Source organism: Notothenia rossii (assembly GCF_949606895.1).
Source record: "Notothenia rossii genome assembly, chromosome: 3".
NCBI lineage: Eukaryota > Metazoa > Chordata > Actinopteri > Perciformes > Nototheniidae > Notothenia > Notothenia rossii.
In genome coordinates this window covers 1,288,873-1,308,494 of record NC_136901.1, presented here as the reverse complement: position 1 = coordinate 1,308,494, position 19,622 = coordinate 1,288,873, and the positions used below count along the sequence as shown (strand labels likewise).

The 19,622-nt window shown below is 44.0% G+C and overlaps 2 protein-coding genes across 3 annotated transcripts in view; both read left to right on the top strand.

The window, feature by feature from the left end:
- Positions 1–6,645: 6,645 nt before the first annotated feature.
- Positions 6,646–12,778, top strand: iqcb1 (IQ motif containing B1). 2 transcript variants are annotated; one of them, XM_079671626.1, is made up of 14 exons: positions 6,646–6,785; positions 7,612–7,728; positions 7,934–8,090; positions 8,184–8,301; positions 8,595–8,670; positions 8,769–8,862; positions 9,156–9,331; positions 9,403–9,506; positions 9,667–9,785; positions 9,895–9,961; positions 10,052–10,127; positions 10,434–10,588; positions 10,716–10,980; positions 12,173–12,778. In XM_079671626.1, exons 2-14 carry the CDS (start codon positions 7,635–7,637, stop codon positions 12,397–12,399), a joined length of 1,728 nt encoding a protein of 575 aa, XP_079527752.1. In that variant the 5' UTR covers positions 6,646–6,785; positions 7,612–7,634; the 3' UTR covers positions 12,400–12,778. The 2 variants fall into 2 exon arrangements, with proteins under 2 accessions (XP_079527752.1, XP_079527753.1); XM_079671627.1 differs by having other exon boundaries at positions 6,661–6,785; positions 7,623–7,728.
- Positions 12,779–19,518: 6,740 nt separating this feature from the next.
- The window catches only part of LOC307034587 (protein EFR3 homolog B-like), a gene marked incomplete at its 5' end in the record, with an annotated part of 22,739 nt that continues 22,635 nt past the window's right edge, over positions 19,519–19,622 (top strand). The window contains one exon of the mRNA XM_079673418.1: positions 19,519–19,582. Coding sequence (XP_079529544.1) covers positions 19,519–19,582 — 64 coding nt within the window. The remainder of the gene's footprint in view (positions 19,583–19,622) is intronic.

Here is a 19,622-nt window from a genome sequence, read left to right as displayed (position 1 = left end):
GATAAGCTCAAAAGGACCTTTATCTTGTTTACTGCTGGGTGACCCAAGTCTCAAGGCCTGCAGGATGTGTAGGAGATAAACATTAATTCTACAAGACTTTAACTGCCTTATATCTGAAAATGTATCTGGGACTTCCCCTGTTGATTGCAAGGACTATTGATAATGAACAGAGAGACCCTAGGGGCCTCTTCTTGGTATCTGCTAGGCACATTCTATATATGAGGTAACATTAAAATGAATATACCAGATTGAACTTTCCTGCCATAACACGTTACTTTAATACTTCAAATAACTCAAATAATCCTTCATCACACAAACCAATGACTGTCTATACACTATACTATAGGCTATGTTAACCTTTTTAAACTAGTAGCTAAATGACATGATAAACCATCAACTCACACCTCTTTCACAAAACACCTGCAACAAATTTCTAATCCACGTAATTAACTAATCATGATCGGGACCTGACAGGCTATGGTCCAGGCACACCTGTGATTTAAATCTCAACAACGAAAAACATATTCAGTGACCACATGAAACAAATTGAGTCATGAAACCCGCTGTAGCATGTGCCTTAGCAAACACTTCTGACCAACAACAGGAAGGAGGAGAGACGCCGATCCCAGCGCTGGAAAGCCAGAATGAGCAAAGCCATCCTGCTTCATCTCGAGGTATTTGAGTGTTTGATTACAATTGTTTTAAATAGTTGAAAAATAGCTGTCTTTTTTCATTGGAATACAACAATGGATTCATTTGTTATGACAGAATATGTGCAGTTTAGTTTGATGGATAAAGGTATTGACCTGTACATGTTATTCTTCCTGCAGGTTCAACACCCACACTCAGACAAAAGTTTGAACAGCAGTGTCCCGGTGCTGGAGCTTCGGAGATGGGTGCCTGCTGAAGGACTTCAGGATGAAGCCAGACTCCCTGGAGGCCTTGATGCGGTGTCTGGGGCCTGAGAGGAGACAGGCCTGGGGACACCACATGACTGTATTGACAACTGTGTACTGGCTGGCACACGGTTTTTGTCATACAGTGTGGTGTCCCGGGCCTCTCAGGTACCCCTCTCCACGGTCCACAGACTGGTCCACCAGGGAGTGGAGGACATCGCTGCTCTCAGGCAGTCTGTGATCAGGCTGCTTGCTGGTCCAGAGCTGGAGGAGGTCGGGCAGGGCTTCCAGCAGTTGATGGGTGCCACATTAGAATAAAGACCCCACCCGGACCCAGTGGCCAGGACTACATCAATCGGAAGCTCTTTCCTTCATACAGCTGCAGGCTGTCTGCGATGGGAAGGGTCCATTCCTACAAACATTCGTAGGATTTCCGGGCTCAGTGCACGACACCCGTGTCCTAAAAAACAGTACCTAATACAAAGAGGCTCTGTACCCTCCCCCAGGGTACTTTATTGTGGGAGATGGTGGCTATCCGTGCATGGTACACCTCATAACGGTCGTAACCCCGTATCGGGAGCCACTACAGGGGAGGGCACAGAGCCGCTTCAACGGCTGCCATGCCAAAGCGCGCAGCATCATTGAGCGCGCTTTGGGGATACTGAAGGGGCGATGGAGGTGAACCACACCTTTCTCCCTGCTGTGGTAACGGCCTGCTGTGTACTGCACAATATCAGCATTACTGCAGACATGACTGAACTGTTGGAGGAGGAGGAGGAGGAGGAGGAGGAGGAGGAGCAGCAGCAGCAGCAGCAGCAGCAGGGGGTAGAGAGGTCTCCACCTCGTCCTGTGAGGGGGGAGCGAGGTGGACAGGGCCGGAGAGACAGACTGGCAGACCAATGGGCTCCTGAACGCGGTCCAGCTGAACGAACACGATTATCGTCGAGAGGATTTTTATTTATGGCCCGTTTTTTTGTTACCCGTTTGTTTTCTTCACCGATGAAAAATGCATTTACTGGCCAGACGCATTTCTCTGTTCTTTAGTTCCTCCATTCATTAGCCTTATTTCAGATTTCACCTTGCTCCAGTTTATTGTGAAATAGGCCATCACACAATCTCTTCAGAAAGCTTTACGTTTAGTGTTGAGATGGAGTCATGTTCAGTGATAACATATTGTTATGCTTTGACTGAACTTGAAAAGAAAGAAGAGACATGTGTAATTGTACTTCTGTAGGGTTTGAGCTACATGCAGTAACTTGCCTCAATGTTAATGTATATATTATTTAGAATAAAGCATCCCTGATATTGCATTTGGATACTTTACACACGGTTGGTTTATGCGCAGAATGATTTGAGGTGGAGATTTAAAAAGCGGAAATCAGTGGCCATGACTTTCTGTATGACTACAGACAGTTAGGCCTTGGGTTGCACAAAGACTTTCAAAACGTTGTCTTTTCAGTCGGGTCACATTCATAACATTCAGCTTTGTATAAAATAAAGATCTCCTTGTATCTTCAGTAAACATGTTTCTGTATGTCTAACTGTAAAGAAGGCTTCATGCTTGATGTAACCCTTCATGGTGTTCTGGTCTGTGGGACCCGTTTATTATTTTTCTAAAGAACATTGATAATTTATTTTCTCTAACTCACTCAATGGCCTTGGCTCTGCATGCCTCCCTTGAAAAAGAGATCAATGATCTCAATGGGATTTCACCTGGATCAATTGTTTCATTTTCAGTGACCACCCACTGTACCCCCCCCCCCCCCCCCCCCTACACATTTATATTACATACAGGGTGTTCGGGTCCACCAGACCCAAGAACACTGGCTGAATAACAGAAATATGAACACACAAGAGTTAAGGTCAAACTTAAATATGTTTACTAAATGTTGTAACATATATAAATAAAGAATAAATGAACACATCCAAAGTACAGAAAAAAGAAGAACAAAAAGACACTATTCCTTCCTAAGTAGTTCCTCGAAGAGCTTGAGGAACCTGCTGGCGGTTGAAGCGGTCCTCCTCCTTGTCCGCCTCTGCCTCCACGAACTGTAGCAAAGCGCTTTTTCTTTTTGTCCGGGGAGGGGGACCGGCAGAGGTGGATGGCTCAACACACTCCTGGCTTTCCGAGCCAGACTCTGTGGCCTCCTCATCCTCCACTGTGGCCTGGCTCTGGACAGCCTCATGTTGAGCCACTGCCAGAAGCCACAGCAGCAGTGGCCGAGTCCATCAGGGTGGGAGGGTCGATGGAGGGCCTCCCACCGATGGCCTCATGCATGGCCGTAAAATACGGATATGTTCCCAATCCAGGAAAATGTCACTCACTCCCAGGCTTTCTTGGCAGTGTGCCTTCAGCCAGTAAGGTTATCGTTCTGGACCCTCACTTTGATGAGGGTCAGAGTGTCTTGCTCTGTCCCTGTGAAAAGACAAAGTAAAAGGTAGCGATGGATTCTAGTGTACAACATAGCCCAAACCAAATGATGGTGCTGAATGCTAAACAAAGTTCTGGTTGATTTAACACTCTTACAAAAAAATTAACGTTTGCACTTTTAAACATCATGGCATGCTGTAGCAGGATTGGGTGTAGTTAAAATGTGGATAAAAACATAAAGAGTATCAGGTGAAATGTCAATAAGGAATGCGGTTAGAGGGCTCTAACTGCATACAGACGGGCGGAGTTGGATCGCGCATTTCACTTCTTAAATAACTAATGCAACGTATCATTATCAACACTTACATTTGTGCATTGCTCCCGCCATGGTTTTGAAATGATTCCAGCGGTGTGTCACGCCTATTTTATACCCAACGTTCCCGGAAATGCATCCGCGAAGGACCGTGGAGGACCCATCAGTGTATCCTCGGTTAGAGCTCCTCCAGAGAGCCTCCTCGACGCTCGATCCTCGGTCCTCGAAGTGCATTTAGAGAAATGAGATGTCCTTCAACATGGCGCGCTGAAATTCATTTCCGGGTCACTACCGGAGGACAGAGGAGTCAAGGAGCCGAGGAGGGGGATTTGACTAAATGAGAAAGGGCCCTGGTTACAGTCTCACAGGAGATACCGCTGGAAAGCTATACTTTCAGCGATTCCGCGGATGTCTGAATCGTATTTCTACTCCTTATAATCGAAAATATATGATTAATTTATGTAAATTATGCGCACTTGGACGCGCCGGCGCGAACCCCCCAGAGGATTAATATATGTTTACTTTCTATTTTAACGTTTTAACTTCCTACTTTAGACAGATGCGACCTCCTGAATGCAGAAGCGGAATGTTTGTGTTGAAGTGACGAGAAGTTTAAAGGAGCATTTCAGCAGGAAGGAAATCCTGAAATATATATGAATTATGAGCATATCTAATCTTCCGTTCCTCTCAAAGATTCTTGAGAAAGCAGTCTCAAAACAGCTGTGTGATTACTTAAAAAATTATGATTTATTTGAAGATGTTCAGTCTGGCTTTAGAACACAACATAGCACAGAGACAGCTCTGGTTAAAGTCACAAATGACCTTCTAATAGCCTCAGACAAGGGACTTGTCTCTATTCTTGTCTTGCTCGATCTTAGTGCTGCATTTTATACTATCGACCATGATATCCTATTGCAAAGACTAGAGCACTTAGTTGGCATTCAGGGAACTGCTTTAGGCTGGTTTAGGTCCTATCTATCTGAACGCTCTCAGTTTGTACGTGTCAACGATGAATCTTCCATGCAAACCAAAGTTAGCCATGGAGTGCCACAGGGCTCAGTGCTTGGACCTATTTTGTTCACCCTATATATGCTTCCGCTAGGCAATATTATAAGGAATCATTCTGTAAACTTTCATTGTTATGCGGATGATACTCAACTATATTTATCAATCAAGCCTGATGAAATTAATCATCGAAATAAAATTCAAGACTGCATCAAGGACTTAAAAACGTGGATGACCTTACATTTTTTGATGTTAAACAGGACCAAAACTGAAGTTATTGTACTTGGCCCGAAGAATCTACGAAACAAATTATCTAAAGATATACTAACTATGGATGGCATTAATTTGGCCTCCAGTGAGACTGTAAGGAATCTTGGTGTTATATTTGATCAGGATTTATCCTTTAACGCCCACATAAAATCAATTTCAAGGACCGCCTACTTCCATCTACGTAACATTGCAAAAATCAGGCATATCTTGCCTCAAAACGATGCAGAGAAACTAGTCCATGCATTTGTTACTTCAAGGCTGGATTATTGTAACTCCTTATTATCAGGGTGTACCAAGAAGTCAGTCAAGTCGCTTCAGCTGATTCAAAATGCTGCAGCTCGTGTACTAACCAGAGTTAGGAAAAGGGACCACATTACTCCTGTTCTGGCTGCCTTACACTGGCTCCCTATAGAACACAGGATAGAATTTAAAATTCTTCTTCTGGCCTACAAAGCCCTTAATGGGCAGGCGCCATCTTACCTTAAAGAACTCATTATACCCTATTGTCCTACTAGGGCATTGCGTTCCAAGAATGCAGGGTTGTTGGTTGTTCCTAGAGTCTCTAAAAGTACAATGGGAGCCAGAGCCTTTTCTTATCAAGCTCCACTTTTGTGGAATCAGCTTCCAGTTTGTGTTCGGACGGCAGACACCCTATCCGTTTTTAAGAGTGCGCTTAAGACCTTCCTTTTTGATAAAGCTTATAGTTAGGGCTGATTAGATTCAGCCCCTAGTTTTGCTGATATAGGCTTAGTTTGTCGGGGGACATCTTACTTCTTCCTTCTCTCTGTCTATACCTGTGTACTCTCATGTTCCGATTAACCCAGCTTCCCCAAATGTCTTTCTTTTTGGTGTCTATATACGCCGGGATCCGGAGTCATGGATGATCCTGCGGTCCTGTGTCATGGATCGCGAGTCCTGGATCTTGAGTCGTGGCTGTGGTCCTGGATCATAAGTCCTGGATGGATATACTCGTGGATTCATCTTCCTATTATACACACATGCATTTCCAAACATTTGGTCTACCTATGTTGCAAATGTATTATCTTTTCAATTTATACACGGCATCTATTGCACGTCTGTCCGTCCTGGGAGAGGGATCCCTCCTCTGTTGCTCTCCCTGAGGTTTCTCCCATTTTTCCCTTTAAACTGTGGGTTTTCTCTGGAAGTTTTTCCTTGTACGATGTGAGGGTCTAAGGACAGAGGGTGTCGTATTGTCATACTGATATTCTGTACAAACTGTGAAGTCCACTGAGACAAATGTAACATTTGTGATATTGGGCTATATAAATAAACATTGATTGATTGATTGATGATGAGCAGGTGGAAGTCACTACTAATGAATAAATAAATAAAAACAGTGGTTGCTGCTGAGTGTGATTATGTGTTGTAATAATGACTAATAACACAATTGAATAAACTGAGTAAATCAAGTAAATCAAATGAGCTTCAGTAAAAAAAAAAAATTCAGGAGTACAGTATATTAGCATTTACTGTGTGAAATGTCTCCGTGCTTTAATGATCAAAAAGCTCTTTATTTTGATCATACTTTTCTCGTCTGCTCTGATTGGTTAGCTGTAAATAAAGTAATAATAAGAATAAAGCTATTTTAAATTGAATGTGTATTTGTATTTGTTATGTCTCGATGCCAACCGCCTTTATGTTAATAATATCCTACTTTTAAATGTACGTTATTATCTTATTTTATCTTAATGCATTAAGAATGAGAGGTAAATCTGTGCGTCCTGGCAGCGTGATGACGTCATGTTACAGTAGAAACAGAAGAACGTCGGTTTGCCTCTACGTGATGACGTCATGTTACCGTAGAAACAGAGGAGCATCGGTTTGCTGCTAACTGCTAACATCTGAGCTCTGTAACGCTTCTTAATTCACTTTCTAACGCTGTAGACTCTCTGTGGAGGGTGTCTAACAGGTAATGTCACCTTTTACTTCAGGTGTTGTCAGCTAACGGTTAGATGTGGTGTGTGAAAACGATTAAAAAGGCTTATGGTGATCACGCTGTTAATGCTAACAGGTGTGTTGAATAGTTCTGTCACCCGTTATATTCTGTGAGCCGAGAGAAAACACGTGACCAAATATCAACAGGTGAGGACGTGTGGAGAGCGGACTAACGGTCACGTTTCAACACAGGGTGCTCTACAAACTTCGACAACATTAAGAAATAGTGCAGCAGAAACACATGATGAAATGGCATTTCAAAACAGTCAAAGAGAATAAAATAAACATAAAACAAGCTCATATATAAAATACAAGTTACATAGTGTGAGATATGAAAGTGTTCAGTCTTGATTTAAAAGGACCAGCAGGTTTCTGGTACTTTGTTCCAGATATGTGGAGCTTAATAACGGAACTGCTCCATGTTTGTAATGTAGGAGGAGATCAGAATAAGCCATTCAATGCCTTTCAAAGCTGCAGCAGTGTTTAGAGACCAGTCCTCTCTCTGACAGACAGGAAGCCAGTGTAAAGACCTGAGTGTATCAGAGGCTGTACCTTTTATATATAATAATAATAATAATACACTAGCACCTGTCAAAAGCTAGTTAGAAAAGCTACAGGCAGCCAGGGTGGGATAGGGTCGTGTTTCATGGCCTGGGGTCAAATCCTTGCAGAATGAAGATGAAGGTCTCAAGATGGATGATTGAACTGCAGAGGTGGAAGTAGTGGAGTACAAATACTTTGTTACTGTTAAAGGATGTGTATACTTCTTTCTGGTGAACTACAGTTAGTGGTGTTTTCAGCTCCTATCTAGGTGTTAGCAGAGATGGAGGAGGAGTTGCTGGATGTGAAGAGGCAGCTGGAGGATGGAGACCTGAATCTGGAGCAGAAAGTCTGCCTGCTGAACAACAGCCTGAACAGTGAGAGGAACAACAACACAACAACACAACAACATATCCATTCAACTCTCAACGTTTTACTGCGGCCTCTTGTTCCAACAGTTACTTTATCACTTTCTTTTTACCTTGTGTGAATCCTGATCCGGTTGCTGCTATAAACTGCTGCATTTTTTAAAACAAAGTTCCATCTTTAATTATTATTATGATCATTATTATTATATATCAGAGGCTCTGCAGACAGACGGAGGCGTTTTGGTGACGGCTGTGAGGTCTCGTCTGTATCTGGGCGGACTACTGAGTCACTGCGTCCCCCTCATGACTCAATATCCCAGAATGCAACTGGAGAATTGGGCCGCCCTTGCCACACTCGCCCAGCTCACCAGGTATAATGTGTGCTTACAACAATCTGAATGATTAGTATTTTATTTTCTGTAATTGAAGTTCCCATCAGCCACACTAACTCACCTCTCTGTCAGTGTCTGCTGTGTGGGGGCGGAGCCTGGAGAGCAATCACAGGCTTTTCATAGGCTGTTCCTGCCGTCAGTCATGGACGGACTCCTCTTATTGGCCACTCAGCTGATGAGGCGGGAACAAGTGAGACAACCTCAAAACAACGATGCTTATTTTACTGTAATGTTGAAGCGTGTACTCAAAGTGTGTGTGTGTGTGTGTGTGTGTGTGTGTGTGTGTGTGTGTGTGTGTGTGTGTGTGTGTGTGTGTGTGTGTGTGTGTGTGTGTGTGTGTGTGTGTGTGTGTGTGTGTGTGTGTGTGTGTGTGTGTGTGTGTGTGTGTGTGTGTGTGTGTGTGTGTGTGTGTGTGTGTGTGTGTGTGTGTGTGTGTGTGTGTGTGTGTGTGTGTGTGTGTGTGTGTGTGTGTGTGTGTGTAAGTGTGTGTCTCTCTTCAGGAAGGTAATGGATTCAGTCTGCTTGCTGCTCAGATCTCATCCTCAGCTCACCACACAGGGTCAGTGAAAACACACACACACACACACACACACTCACACTAACCAGAGCATGGAGTGTGTGTTTCCTGCCATGTGTCGATACATTTTTCCCTCTCAGTTCTCAGCTCAGAGCGATACGAGCAGATCCAGATGTGTGAGGACGACAACGTGACTCTGCTCTGTGTGCAGATGTGGATACACACCTGTACAGGGTAACACACACACACACACACACACAGACACAGACACAGACACAGACACAGACACAGACACACACACACACACACACACACACACACACACACACACTTTGAGTACACGCTTCAACATTACAGTAAAATAAGCATCGTTGTTTTGAGGTTGTCTCACTTGTTCCCGCCTCATCAGCTGAGTGGCCAATAAGAGGAGTCCGTCCATGACACACACACACACACACACACACACACACACACACACACACACACACACACACACACACACACAAATATAATGTACTCTCTCTCAGCAAGGACTTCCTGTCGGAGCTCTCCGATGACTCCGCCCTGTTGCTGCTCAACGAGGCCGTCAGCCAATTAGCTGTCAGCTCTGCCTCCTCAGTGGACGGGGCCTCCGTCAGACTCATCATGCTCATGGCCAATCAGCAGGAGGCCCGTGTGAAGCCCCTCCTCCTCAGCTTCAGAGGTATGGGTTTATATTTTTGATTAATCACTGATGAGTGATTAAAGAGTGATTCAACCTGTCTGTCAACGCAGGTCTGGACAGCCTATTGGACAAAGACTGGAGGGGGCGGGGGTTCGACCAGGAGGTGGATCAGCTGATCGCAATCATCCAATCAGACGCAAGGATTCTCCCACAGGTAGAGACAGATTTTGCATATTATAAGAAATCGCATTTATATAAATAGTTATCATTGTAATAAACCTTATTTAATTTAGTCTGAATGTTTATTAATTAATTTCATATTCTATTGACTTTTTGTATTTTATTATACATGTTGTGTTGTTGTGTGTGTGCAGGCGTGTTCTGAGCGTGTGCGCGCGGCCTGTTTGATCCAGGCGGCGTGGAGGTCGTTCCAGACGAGACGCCGCCTGAGGAGCCTGAGCAGGGCGGTGTGCAAAGTGCAGCGGAGATACAGGTAAAGGTAGGGAGGAGAAAACATCATCAAAATAAACCCTAGAGTAAAGTTATATTAATAAACACACACACACAAGAATACACACAAGATATATTAATATGTGTGTCAGGTCTCGCAGGAGGCAGCAGCAGGAGCACGAGGAGGAGCAACGAGGAGAAGAGGAGCTTAGGTTCCAGGTGAGAGGAACACCTGTACTTACACACACATAACACACACATGGACTACAGTGATCTGTGTGTAACGTGTGTTTTAAATCTGTGTTTCAGGTGTGTGTGAGGCGTCAGCAAGCCAGGAGGAAGTTCCACCAGAAACAGAGACAGCTGCTGCAGCTCCTTCCTCCAGGTACACACACACACACACACACACACACACACACACACACACACACACACACACACACACACACACACACACACACACACACACACACACACACATATTTTTTAGACAGTTTTATTGTGTGTGTGTGTGTGTGTGTGTGTGTGTGTGTGTGTGTGTGTGTGTGTGTGTGTGTGTGTGTGTGTGTGTGTGTGTGTGTGTGTGTGTGTGTGTGTGTGTGTGTGTGTGTGTGTGTGTGTGTGTGTGTGTGTGTGTGTGTGTGTGTGTGTGTGTGTGTGTGTGTGTGTGTGTGTGTGTGTGTGCGCGCAGACCAGGTGCAGTGGTACCTGCAGGAGTGTGAGCGTCGGGCGGCGGTTGTGATCCAGAGCTACTGGAGAGGCTTCAGGGAGAGACAACGCTACAACACACACACACTGAGACACACACACACTCAGCAGCATGCCGCCAGGACCCTGCAGAGAGCGGTACACACACACACACTCACTCACAGAAGAACACCAAACTATTGTCTTTTCTCTCTCTATATATATACTAATTTCTATATCTATTTAGTTTTATTATATGATTCTGATTTCTCTTTTCCCCGTCCAGGTACGTCTCTTTCTGCAGAAGCGGCGAGCAGCGAAGTTCCCGCCCACCTCGTCTCTCTGGATTGGTCAGGAGGGTTTGAGTGACAGCAGGAGAGCGGAGCTACAGAGACAGGTGGACCAACAGGTGTTTCTGCTACCTGTTGGATCAGGTGTGACCCGTCAGGAGTTTGAACGTCTCCATCAGGAAGTCCATCTGCTGCGGAGAGGAAACAGGAGGCTGGAGGCTCTGCTGGCTCACACACACACACAGCTGGAGAAACTCAGAGGTGCACACACACACACACACACAGCTGGAGAAACTCAGAGGTGCACACACACACACACACACACACACACACACACACACACACAGCTGGAGAAACTCAGAGGTGCACACACACACACACACACACACCCACACACACACACACACACACACACACACACACACACACACACACAGCTGGAGAAACTCAGAGGTACACACACACACACACACACACACACACCCACACACACACACACACACACACACACACAGCTGGAGAAACTCAGAGGTGCACACACACACACACACACGGCTGGAGAAACTCAGAGGTACACACACACACACACACACACACACACACCCACACACACACACACACACACACACACACACCCACACACACACACACACAGCTGGAGAAACTCAGAGGTGCACACACACACACACACACACACACACACACACACACACACACACACACACACCCACACACACACACACACAGCTGGAGAAACTCAGAGGTGCACACACACACACACACACACACACACACACACACACACACACACACACACACACACACAGATGGAGAAACTCAGAGGTACACACACCCACAAACACACACAGCTGGAGAAACTCAGAGGTACACACACACACACACACACACACACACACACACACACACACACACACACACACACACACACACACACACACAGCTGGAGAAACTCAGAGGTACACACACACACACACACACACACACACACACACACACACACACACACACACACACACACACACACACACACACAGCTGGAGAAACTCAGAGGTACACACACACACCCACACACACACACACACACACACACACACACACAGATGGAGAAACTCAGAGGTACACACACCCACAAACACACACAGCTGGAGAAACTCAGAGGTACACACACACACACACACACACACACACACACACACACACACACACACACACACACACACACACAGCTGGAGAAACTCAGAGGTACACACACACACACACACACACACACACACACACACACACACACACACACACACAGCTGGAGAAACTCAGAGGTACACACACACACCCACACACACACACACACACACACAGAGCTGGAGAAACTCAGAGGTACACGTACACACACACCCCTCAAACTCAGTGTTAAATGTCTCCGTCTCCACCACAGAAGCCCCGCCCCTCTCCGTCGTCACGGCAACAGGGGCAGATTCCTTCCTGAGTCCGTCTGGTCCAATCGCTGCCCGCGCCCGAGACTCCCACAATGCACTGCTGCAGGCGGGCCGGCTGCCCTGGTGGAGGACGGGGGGCGATGATGACACATTTAGCCCCGCCCCCCTGCAGGAGCTGGAGGCGGAGCTGGGGGGACTCTTTGTGGGGGGGCAAATAAAAATTTGATGTGATATATTTATTATATTTTCCTGAGTAACTCACATTTAAAGTCGTTTTGTTTTTGCAATAATTTCTGTTTGTGGGGGGGGCAGTCGGGGTCAACATTTAAACTGTTGTTTTTATTAATTTTAGGGAAAAACTCAGCTAAAACATGTTTTTGTAGGTCTTATAATTGTCTATTTTGTCGTGTTTTTTCAATCGTATAAATCCAAAGTATAGTGTTGTGTAAAATATATTGAAAAAATGCAATACACCGGAAAATGTGTGGCTTTCTGCTGCCCTGATCAACGGGGAGCTCATTCCACCATTTTGGAGCCAGAACAGCAAGCACACGTGTTTTACACCTCTTATTAATGATCATTAAAACATCAAGGAAACAAATGCATTTCTGTTTCCCTTCTCTTTATTCTTCTAACCTGATAGATATATTTGTTTTATTGCAATAACCACTGTCCAGCAGCAGGGGGTGCTCCACGTCCTCTGAGCAGCTTAAACTAATATTCTTGTTGTAGATATATTAGAAAATGTTTTTTTTGTTTTTACTCATTTTCCCCTCTGTGTTTAAGAGGTGCCTCTTTAAATGGTGTGTGTGTGTGTGTGTGTGTGTGTGTGTGTGTGTGTGTGTGTGTGTGTGTGTGTGTGTGTGTGTGTGTGTGTGTGTGTGTGTGTGTGTGTGTGTGTGTGTGTGTGTGTGTGTGTGTGTGTGTGTGTGTGTGTGTGTGTGTGTGTGTGTGTGTGTGTGTGTGTGTGTTATGGATGGATGTAGTATTGATTATAGCTGCAGCAGAGATCAGCTGTTGTTACATAACATCATCATCAGAGAGCAGCGCTGCAGACAGCAGGTAGGAAACATCATCTCATATTCTGTATCTAATAGAGCGATATCACTAAAGCTAAACATCATAATGTCCAATGTTTACTTTAGAAAGTTCATGAGTTCCCTTTGGGGGATTACACTGTGAATGTTCTGATCACATGACCCCCGGATGTTCTCATTTGGATTAAAAGTCCAGCTTCATTCTTGATTTTCTGTAATTCAGTAGAAATAAATATACGCAGTAGCATTTGTAGGAAAACGACACTACCCAGCATGCATCGCTGCAAGAACAAGCTATAACTTTCTGACTTTTGTGCTTTTAAAAATGTCTCTGTTTTAATTAATGTCCTTTTTTAACAATATTCTGTTATTTTGTTCAAGTTAGTTTTTACAAAAAATTCATATCATATGTTCATAAAAGTAAATCAGCAGGAGAGGACTCTTTAAAGTAGAGACACTACATACTGATATACACCTGAACATCAGCAGGAGAGGACTCTTTAAAGGAGAGACACTACATACTGATATACACCTGAACATCAACAGGAGAGGACTCTTTAAAGTAGAGACACTACATACTGATATACACCTGATCATCAGCAGGAGAGGACTCTTTAAAGTAGAGACACTACATACTGATATACACCTGAACATCAGCATGAGAGGACTCTTTAAAGTAGAGACACTACATACTGATATACACCTGAACATCAGCAGGAGAGGACTCTTTAAAGTAGAGACACTACATGCGGATATACACATAAACATCAGCAGGAGAGGACTCTTTAAAGTAGAGACACTACATACTGATATACACCTGAACATCAGCAGGAGAGGACTCTTTAAAGTAGAGACACTACATACTGATATACACCTGAACATCAGCAGGAGAGGACTCTTTAAAGTAGAGACACTACATACTGATATACACCTGAACATCAGCAGGAGAGGACTCTTTAAAGTAGAGACACTACATACTGATATACACCTGAACATCAGCAGGAGAGGACTCTTTAAAGTAGAGACACTACATACTGATATACACCTGAACATCAGCAGGAGAGGACTCTTTAAAGTAGAGACACTACATACTGATATACACCTGAACATCAGCAGGAGAGGACTCTTTAAAGTAGAGACACTACATACTGATATACACCTGAACATCAGCAGGAGAGGACTCTTTAAAGTAGAGACACTACATACTGATATACATCTGAACATCAGCAGGAGAGGACTCTTTAAAGTAGAGACACTACATACTGATATACACCTGAACATCAGCAGGAGAGGACTCTTTAAAGTAGAGACACTACATACTGATATAAACCTGAACATCAGCAGGAGAGGACTCTTTAAAGTAGAGACACTACATACTGATATACACCTGAACATCAGCAGGAGAGGACTCTTTAAAGTAGAGACACTACATACTGATATACACCTGAACATCAGCAGGAGAGGACTCTTTAAAGTAGAGACACTACATACTGATATACACCTGAACATCAGCAGGAGAGGACTCTTTAAAGTAGAGACACTACATGCGGATATACACATAAACATCAGCAGGAGAGGACTCTTTAAAGTAGAGACACTACATACTGATATACACCTGAACATCAGCAGGAGAGGACTCTTTAAAGTAGAGACACTACATACTGATATACACCTGAACATCAGCAGGAGAGGACTCTTTAAAGTAGAGACACTACATACTGATATAAACCTGAACATCAGCAGGAGAGGACTCTTTAAAGTAGAGACACTACATACTGATATACACCTGAACATCAGCAGGAGAGGACTCTTTAAAGTAGAGACACTACATACTGATATACACCTGAACATCAGCAGGAGAGGACTCTTTAAAGTAGAGACACTACATACTGATATAAACCTGAACATCAGCAGGAGAGGACTCTTTAAAGTAGAGACACTACATACTGATATACACCTGAACATCAGCAGGAGAGGACTCTTTAAAGTAGAGACACTACATGCGGATATACACATAAACATCAGCAGGAGAGGACTCTTTAAAGTAGAGACACTACATACTGATATACACCTGAACATCAGCAGGAGAGGACTCTTTAAAGTTGAGACTCTACATACTGATATACACCTGAACATCAGCAGGAGAGGACTCTTTAAAGTAGAAACTCTACATACTGATATACACCTGAACATCAGCTGGAGAGGACTCTTTAAAGTAGAGACACTACATACTGATATACACCTGAACATCAGCAGGAGAGGACTCTTTAAAGTAGAGACTCTACATACTGATATACACCTGAACATCAGCAGGAGAGGACTCTTTAAAGTAGAGACACTACATACTGATATACACCTGAACATCAGCAGGAGAGGACTCTTTAAAGTAGAGACACTACATACTGATATACACCTGAACATCAGCAGGAGAGGACTCTTTAAAGTAGAGACACTACATACTGATATATACCTGAACATCAGCAGGAGAGGACTCTTTAAAGTAGAGACTCTACATACTGATATACACCTGAACATCAGCAGGAGAGGACTCTTTAAAGTAGAGACTACATACTGATATACACCTGAACATCAGCAGGAGAGGACTCTTTAAAGTAGAGACTCTACATACTGATATACACCTGAACATCAGCAGGAGAGGACTCTTTAAAGTAGAGACACTACATTCTGATATATACCTGAACATCAGCAGGAGAGGACTCTTTAAAGTAGAGACTCTACATACTGATATACACCTGAACATCAGCAGGAGAGGACTCTTTAAAGTAGAGACACTAGATACTGATATACACATGAACCTCAGCAGGAGAGGACTCTTTAAAGTAGAGACACTACATACTGATATACACCTGAACATCAGCAGGAGAGGACTCTTTAAAGTAGAGACACTACATACTGATATACACCTGAACATCAGCAGGAGAGGACTCTTTAAAGTAGAGACACTACATACTGATGTACACCTGAACATCTGCAGGAGAGGACTCTTTAAAGTAGAGACACTACATACTGATATACACCTGAACATCTGCAGGAGAGGACTCTTTAAAGTAGAGACACTACATACTGATATACACCTGAACATCAGCAGGAGAGGACTCTTTAAAGTAGAGACACTACATACTGATATACACCTGAACATCAACAGGAGAGGACTCTTTAAAGTAGAGACACTACATACTGATATACACCTGAACATCAACAGGAGAGGACTCTTTAAAGACGCAGCTTCAGAGGAGGTGAAGGAGTTAATGTTTACAGGAATGTTGGAGGAGGTGTTAACTCCTTCTTTTTCTCCTCCTGCAGCTCCTTCACCTCCTCAATCAACGGCCAATCGCTGAGGAGATGCCGGCGACTCTGCCCAGATTTCCCAGCATGCCGCGGGGGATGACCATGCCCTCGCTGCCCCGGGGCATCAATGCGCCGAGTTTACCCAGCATGCCAAGGGGCATCAGTATGCCAAGTCTGTTCAGAATACCAAGTTTACCCAGCATGCCCAGTTTACCCAGCATGCCCAGTTTACCCAGCATGCCCAGTTTACCCAGCATGCCGAGGGGCATCAGTATGCCAAGTCTGCTCAGAATACCAAGTTTACCCAGCATGCCCAGTTTACCCAGCATGCCCAGTTTACCCAGCTTGCCCAGTTTACCCAGCATGCCGAGGGTGGTCGCCGTGTCGGCTTCCGTTACCCAGACTCCTCGGCGGTTGTTTCAGGGCGTTTGTTCTGTGATCGACCATCAAACACCTGCAGGTAACAGGAAGGCACTATTACACATTTATTTAACTTATTATTTAATATTATTATTTATTTATTTATTAAGTGACCATTTGGACATTTTCTGACCTTTAACCCCCAAATATTAAGTATATCCTTTAAAGAGTCTTGAAAGGTAAAGAATATTCACTCAATAATATAAGAGAAATCCTTCAGCCTTTTATGTGTTTCCCATTTCTGCTGGAACGATAAATAACTCCAGATTATAGCTGAGCTGCTGCACATGGCCCGGATGTCACACACACACACACACACACACACACACACACACACACACACACACACACACACACACACACACACACACACACACACACACACACACACACACTCTAATCTTCTGTGTGACATCGACAAACGCGAAAAACCTTGAATCTCCAAAATGTATTTTATTCTGAAATGTATTCAGAGTGGAGACAACGTGAGGCTGAATCAAAGGGGGCGGGGCCAGTGTGTGTGTGTGTGTGTGTGTGTGTGTGTGTGTGTGTGTGTGTGTGTGTGTGTGTGTGTGTGTGTGTGTGTGTGGAGGATTAACCATAAATGTGTGTGTGTGAAGAGAGGACAGTTTGAATGTGAACTGCAGCAGTCGTCTTCATGTACGGTGAGGAATATTCATTATTGTTAATATTATTATTATTTATTTTATTTGTTATTATATATATATATGAGTAATATTTACACATGTCACTATTGTGAATTGTATTCTTATTATTATATATTTAATACTATTGTATTGTACTGTTTATATTCTTTTAAATTATTTATTACCTGACTGTTTGAACACATTGTAGGTGATAGACTAAGGGGGCGGGACACCTCTAAGCTGTTAACCAATCACGACAGAGCCAGCTAATTGAGTGCTTTTAATTGGTTGTTTTAAGTATTTCTACTTTCACTGCCTCCTCTCAGTGCCTTGCTCAGAGGCAGGTGGGTTTGGGGATTTCAACATGTGACCTGCAGCGATAAAAAAAAAAGATTACACCACAAGCAGCGCAAGATTAAGTTAAACACACACACACACACACACACCCACGCACACACGAAAGCACGCACGCACGCACGCACACACACACACACACACACACACACACACACACACACACACACACACACACACACACACACACACACAGACAGACAGACAGACAGACAGACAGACAGACAGACAGACAGACAGACAGACACACATTTAATCAGAGGGTCAATTCACTGTGAGATCTAACCATGTTTATCTGTGTGTGGAATAAAGAGCAGAACAATCTGTGTGTGTGTGTGTGTGTGTGTGTGTGTGTGTGTGTGTGTGTGTGTGTGTGTGTGTGTGTGTGTGTGTGTGTGTGTGTGTGTGTGTGTGTGTGTGTGTGTGTGTGTGTGTGTGTGTGTGTGTGTTTGCAGGTCTGTGCGGATGCTGCTGGGCGCTGCGGCCCCGATACAAGAGGCTGGTCGATAATATTTTCCCAGAAGACCCTGAGGTAAACACACACACACACACACACACACACACACACACACACACACACATTTAATCAGAGGGTCAATTCACTGTGAGATCTAACCATGTTGACCTGTGTGTGGATTAAAGAGCAGAACAACCATGTGTGTGTGTGTGTGTGTGTGTGTGTGTGTGTGTGTGTGTGTGTATGTGTGTGTGTGTGTGTGTGTGTGTGTGTGTGTGTGTGTGTGTGTGTGTGTGTGTGTGTGTGTGTGTGTGTGTGTGTGTGTGTGTGTGTGTGTGTGTGTTCAGGATGGTCTGGTGAAGGCCAACATGGAGAAGTTGACGTTCTTCGCTCTCTCTGCTCCGGAGAAACTGGACCGGATCGCTGCGTACCTCTCAGAGCGTCTGACCAGGGAATTGAACCGGCACCGATACGGGTCAGCACACACACACACACACACACACACACACACACACACACACACACACACACACACACACACACACACACACACACACACACACACACACACTTCTCTCTGTGAATGTGTGTAATACTCTGAGAGATTACGGTTGCATCACACTCATCTATTTATAACTCTGTTTACTCACACAGGGATCATCAGTTAATCCCTGCAGATTATTATCATATTATTTAACTGCAGATATTTGATCACACACGGAGGTGACACGATCAAATCACAAGAAAGGCCTTAAAGGGCTGTACAAAGCAAACAAAGGCAAAGACAAACATTAAGTATTAGATACAAATAATTATGCATAAATAAATGTATTTAGGGAAGTAAATAGTGTGGAAAAATACACAAGGAAATAATAAATATAAATCAAGAAATAAATAAAAAATGGACAAATATTATACAAAATTATAGGAAAAATCGAAAAGTAAATAAACAGTGGACTTTATAATAACCTGTGTGTGTGTGTGTGTGTGTGTGTGTGTGTGTGTGTGTGTGTGTGTGTGTGTGTGTGTGTGTGTGTGTGTGTGTGTGTGTGTGTGTGTGTGTGTGTGTGTGTGTGTGTGTGTGTGTGTGTGTGTGTGTGTGTAGATATGTGTGTATAGCGATGGAGGCCATGGAGCAGCTGCTGCTCGCCTGTCACTGTCAGAGCATCAACCTCCTGGTGGAGAGTTTCCTGGGAACACTGCGCCTCCTGCTGGAGAACGAGAG